At 32.0% G+C, this 6,052-nt stretch overlaps 1 protein-coding gene across 1 annotated transcript; it reads left to right on the top strand.

The window, feature by feature from the left end:
- The first annotated feature begins 2,085 nt into the window (after positions 1–2,085).
- LOC107959806 (serine/threonine-protein kinase D6PK) lies at positions 2,086–4,699 on the top strand. Its single transcript, XM_016895962.2, has 2 exons — positions 2,086–3,304; positions 3,746–4,699. The coding sequence occupies exons 1-2, from the start codon at positions 2,229–2,231 to the stop codon at positions 4,617–4,619; spliced, it is 1,950 nt and encodes a 649-aa protein (XP_016751451.1). The 5' UTR covers positions 2,086–2,228; the 3' UTR covers positions 4,620–4,699.
- Positions 4,700–6,052: the final 1,353 nt, after the last annotated feature.

Raw genomic sequence — 6,052 nt, 5'->3', positions numbered from 1 at the left:
AATGGCATTAAGCTTGACCGTAGCTTAGGTTTTCAAACAAGGATGGTTTCGGCGGTCGATGATGATCACTTTAGTTGTTTACTTTATGTTTTTATTTATTTACCAATTTACCCTTACCATTAACATTAAAAATTTCTATCTAAATGGACACTAATCGTCCACTATTCTTTAAAAAGGTCTAATTACCTTTTAAATTCTTAAACAAGCAATAATCATACGTTTTAGCTAGTAATCATCAATCGTGATGAAGTTTTACATTTTTTACGATTTAGTCCTTTTTCTTTAATTAACTATTCAATTGCTAAAATTATTGGACCAAAACTAAATTTAACTCTATAATTAACTTGGAAATATTATAAAATAATATTTATTGACTCGATCATTAGAAATAAGGGTTTCAAAATTACCATTTTCAATACTATTGAAAAACAAGATATTATAGATTAATAGACTTAATTGATTTTTTAGTACTATTTAGGGGTCGTTTATAGCATTTAACTGAAAATAAACCCTAGCAACTTAGTAGCCTCAGTTATTTTTTTGAAAATAAAAAATGACAGCCAAAAGGATAACATTTACCCTTTTTTTAAGCTTAATGTGATGAATGATCATTGATGGCACCCTATTTGAGAGGGCAGCACCATGTTTTTATTTATTTATTTTTCCAAGCAAAGCCTATGGATTAGCTGAGAGACATTGTATACAAGAGGGAGGTGTAAAAAGATGAAATGATTGGATAGTACTGAAGTAATAAGTTGCACCTGCATATATGATCATAAATACAAGTTCAAAATCGAAAGACGACGACGACAATAATAATAATAATAATAATAATAATAATAACAATAATAATAATGTTTGATTTGAATTACTAAAGAAAACTATAATTGAAAATTGTCCAGTCCACCAACTCGGGAACAGTAAAAAAACATATCCATATTTAATGAATTTTTTAACTTCATTTGTAATTCAAAAGCAATGCTAAGAAATCAACCAAACATTATGTATTATGATTTTATTTACTATTGAGATTAAAAAAAATTATAATTCAAAATATCTTTTAAAAAGCGCTTTTTAATCTCAATCATAATTATAAACAAATAGATTTCGAAAAATGGTTTGGAAAAACAGTTTGATTTTAAATTGAGTTTTTAACTCAATTTTAAAAATTAAAATTTTTAACTTTTTAACTTAAAAAAATATTTTTAATAAAAATAACTTTTTATTTCTATTATTATGATTAAAACAAATATTTTATTTCTTCAAAAGCATTCTTTTAGTATTCTTTTCAAAAGTATTTTTTAAACGTAATAATAAACATCATCTAATTTTTTAAAAACATTTTCCGAATATTTTTTATAACAAAAGCAATTTTCGACTTCAATAATAGAACAATTAATTCTAAAAGGAGTAGTGATCCATTTCTTCTATTGTTTTAGATTTTATAACCCCAAAAATATAAAGTAAAAATGAAATACACCCTATCTATAACTATTACATAATGGTTAAATATCAATTATAATCCCTCTATTTTCTAGATTATATAAATTATCAAATTTCAATTCTGGTCCTATACTACACTTAAATTTGAGATTTAATTTTTATACTTTAAACTTTGACATAATTTGATACCACAGTGTTTATAATGTCATCAATTACTATAAAAATTTTTATTTTGATTAAAATGTAAATGTGAATTTTAAGAATCATTAAAACGGTTAAAATTATTTTTTAGACTCAAGTTCATTACAATGCTATTATTTGTTAAATGGTTACGAGGTGAATGTTTTCTTAATTTTAAAATATTGAATTAGAAAATTTTATAGGAAAATTTAGACAGTATTAATAGCTGAACCTAAATTTTAAATATTTAAAATTAAAGGAACTAAATTATTAAAAATAAAAACATAAAAACTAAATTTTAAATATAAAAATATTGTAATATTTAAAATTTAATTTTACAAATGAATCAAAAAATAATTAACCCAATACCAACCGAATAATGAATAGAATTGATAGTAGTTGTTATTTCAAACTCGCCCCGTAGTATAACGATAATGGTGTTTCAAATGCATTTTTTAATCCTTTTCGTTTCAGAAAATTTGAATAGCTTTTGTTGTCCTCCGCACGCAGGTCCCAACCAAGCCCCCTCACACACTCTCTCTCTCTCTCTCTCTCTCTCTCTCTCTCTCTCTGTCGCTCTTTTGTTTTTGTCTGTAAGCTGTAACATGTTCTGGGACTGCAAGAGAAAAAGAAAAAGACTCAAAACCCCAACTCAAACCTTGGGTTTATCAATGCAACAACAAAAAAACAAAACAAAAACCCTTCCCACTTACCACCTTCTTTATCTTATACTATTACTATATTCTTTAGTTTCTTACCCTAACTGTTTGAAATTTGAATACTGTTTAATTCAATTTTTTTATTTTTTTCTCATTTCCAACTCCCCATGTTTAAGCCCGCGTCTCACTCTCCCTTTCTTTGACTACCTCGGTCACATCACACCCCCCACATTTCTCTTGACCAACCACAGGTTCCATTTTTTTTTACGCTGTTATTTATTTTTTCTTTCAGGCATTTCATCAAACAGGTTTCTCATTTCAATCATGGATGAACGGCCTCAAGAAAATGTTAAGTTTGAAACTTTTACCGTCACCAACACTCTCAAAGATCTTTGTTTGAATAATAACAGTGTTAGCATTTCTGGGTCTGATTCCCTTATTAGTTGTAGCAATAATGGCAGTAGTAGTAGCAGCAGCCTTCAAGATGTTAACATCAATAAGAACAGTGTTAGCATTAGTTTATGTAGTAGTGTTTCTGAGTCAGCTAATAAAATTAGTGTTAGTAAGAATGCGGAAAGCAGTGACTGTGAAGAGAGTGAAAAGAGTAGTTTTAGGAGTTTTTGTCCGTCGAAACCTCATAAAGGAAATGACAGAAGATGGGATGCAATACAGTATGTTAAGGGCAAAGATGGGGACTTGGGGTTGGCTCATTTTAGGTTGTTGAAAAAGTTGGGGTGTGGAGATATAGGGAGTGTTTATTTAGCTGAGTTAAGAGGGATGGGATGTTTGTTTGCAATGAAGGTTATGGATAAAGGAATGTTAGCTGGGAGGAAAAAATTGTTGAGAGCACAAACTGAGAGAGAAATATTGAGTTTATTAGATCATCCATTTTTACCAACCCTTTATTCACATTTTGAGACTGAGAAGTTTTCTTGCTTGTTGATGGAGTTTTGCAGTGGTGGGGATCTTCATATTCTCCGGCAACGACAGCCGGGCAAACATTTTACCGAACCAGCAGCACGGTTCGTATCTGTCTTTTAAGCTTTAATTCATTTGTTTTTGTCTTCTTGTTTATAATACTAGATAGGGAAATGTTTTTGTCTTGTTGTTTATAATACATGGATAATATGTGGTGAACATAGTTTGGAGAGGATATATTCATGTGATAGAAAATAGTTTTCTTCATATGCTGGTTCAGCTTTTGTTCTTCATAATATACCCGTTTCTTTCGAGAAGATGAATCGAGAGTACAATGCTAATTTACTTTTTCAAACCATGTTCCTGCTTCTAGTGCCCGTAATATACTTGGTAATATTCAAGACAGTTATTATTTCTGTTTGGATTAATTCTTAAGGGAATTCAGTCGTTAATCCAAATTTCCAAATACCTGTCGTGCTTGGTTAATCTCATATCTGTCAATATGCTTTGGAAAGTTTTCTGATAAAATTTCTATATTCTTGTAGGTTTTATGCTTCAGAAGTCCTTCTAGCCCTCGAGTATCTACACATGATGGGGGTGGTGTATAGGGATTTAAAGCCCGAAAATGTGTTGGTCAGGGAGGATGGCCACATTATGCTATCTGATTTTGATTTGTCATTGCGATGTTTCGTCAATCCCACGCTTGTGCAGTCCTGTTCTGAGCCATCATGTAGAATTGCTTCATACTGTATTCAGCCAGCATGTATTGATCCGGCATGCAAATTACCAGTATGTGTAGAGCCTGCTTGCTTGCAGCCATCTTGCTTTAAGCCTCGGTTTCTCAGTTCCAAAACAACAAAGGTGAAGAGTGAAAAAACAAATTTGGTGAACTCAGATTCATTTCCTGTACTTATTGCAGAACCAACTAACGCTCGCTCTATGTCATTTGTTGGGACTCATGAATATTTAGCTCCTGAAATTATAAGAGGAGATGGTCACGGGAGTGCTGTTGATTGGTGGACATTTGGTATTTTCTTGTACGAATTACTACTAGGACGAACACCATTTAAAGGAAACGATAATCGGGAGACATTATTCAATGTGGTTGGTCAGTCCCTAAAATTTACAGAGGGATCTTCAATCAGTTTTGCTGCAAAGGATTTAATCCGTGGTCTGCTTGTGAAGGATCCACAAAAGAGATTAGGCTTCAAAAGAGGTGCCACTGAGATCAAGCAACATCCATTCTTCGAAAGTGTTAACTGGGCTCTTATCCGCAGTACGCATCCTCCGGAAATCCCTAAACCCATTGATATCCCATTGCTAAACCAAGCATTTAAGTCATCCTTGCCTTCAAATGACAAGGGAGTCACAGACTCAGACAGGTCATCTGGTCCTTACTTAGATTTTGAGTTTTTCTGAATTTTCACGGGAAGCTATAGTAGTTAGTTTAGATTGTTGATGTACGTTCATGTTCTCAATGAAATCTCCCTTTTTTTCCAGATGACTTGCCTTTTTCTTTTTTTCCCATCAAAAGTAAATGTCTTACTGTTGTGATTCTTAATGCTGCTATCCAGTAACAGTTGGCGTTTAATGGCGACAAAACGATGAACCGACTAGAAAACATGAATTCCTTTTGAATTACTCTTAAAGAGATGGACAAAAAAATGATGCAACTTTTGCAGTGAGTTGTCTTTCATTCCCTCTCTTTTTACGTCTTTAGTATGGAAGAGTCTCTCGTTTGGTGGACCTCCAATGGTGGGGCTTAAGCCCTTTCCATATTCACTTCTTGGTATAAAAAAATCTGGGTTCACCTCAGATATTCCCTTCAAACTTTATCTGCTAATGAACTTCTGCTAAAGAAACTGAAACAAGACAAGTCATAGTAAAAGGCTTGCTTGTTAACCGTTTGATGCCTAAGCTCTGACTTTTCATTTTGTTAAATATTTGTATCTCGATACTCGTATCCGACCTTACCCCATAGACATGAGATTGACTCTTGACATACATAAAAAGAAAAATTAGAAAAAATCGAATATACTCGTGTTGAATAGATATTCATATCTGACAATTGTTGATTGTGGTTAAGCATCAGCAGTGAGGGAATGTTGCGTCACTTTTATATTTGCTTTTTAACTTCATGTGGCTCTCCTTTGCTCGAATTGCTCTCAGAATTTGCTTTATTCAATGTAGGAAAACACATTCTTTTGCAGTATCCAGGCTTTTCTTTTTCTCGTGGATGATCCTCTTTCAGCTATGTTACTCGGATGCGAGGACGAGTGCCAAATCCTTACATTGTGTCGAATACAAATGTCGGACACGAACACTTATAAAATAACAAAGACTGCTACTAACATAGATAAAAAGAGAGGCTTGATAGTGATTGGAGAAGAATGAGAAAGAATGTGATTCCTGACATAATTTAAACATATAGAAATAACAAAAACTGACAATGACTTTGTGTTGTTGGAATCTCTTTTTAACCCTTTCTTTTTTGTTTCTTTATCTGAATTCTGTTTTTAATTTTGCAAAATCAAACTCTGAAAAAGCTCCCTGTTCTCAGATAGTCTAAAACCATGGCTTTCCAGGTTTGTTTAGTAACTAAAAGACTTAAATATCCATACTTGAGTCATAATTTTTCTCAAGAATTGATGCCTTGAATCATGGGGGTCAATTAAAGATATGCTCTTAGAGCCCTTAAATGTTATAAATTGGTTTTAACAAAGCACATGTCCATTCTTTTGACTTCTTGGGAACATTTATATATAGAAACAAATATCAAAGATAAGGTATTTTTATATTAACTTTATTTAAATTTAATTATAAAATTATTTTCTTAATTACTAGTCCGGGTT

This window comes from Gossypium hirsutum, chromosome A05 (assembly GCF_007990345.1).
Source record: "Gossypium hirsutum isolate 1008001.06 chromosome A05, Gossypium_hirsutum_v2.1, whole genome shotgun sequence".
Lineage (NCBI taxonomy): Eukaryota > Viridiplantae > Streptophyta > Magnoliopsida > Malvales > Malvaceae > Gossypium > Gossypium hirsutum.
Note: the sequence above shows the minus strand (reverse complement) of the source record. Positions and strands in the feature narration are given on the sequence as shown.

What these genes read in the sequence shown, in the direction of transcription:
- LOC107959806 (XM_016895962.2), top strand. Translation starts at nt 2,229, where the DNA reads ATGTTCTGGGACTGCAAGAGAAAAAGAAAAAGACTCAAAACCCCAACT. An exon ending in TTTACCGAACCAGCAGCACG is followed by an intron (nt 3,305 to 3,745) that starts GTTCGTATCTGT and finishes ATATTCTTGTAG; the next exon opens with GTTTTATGCTTCAGAAGTCC.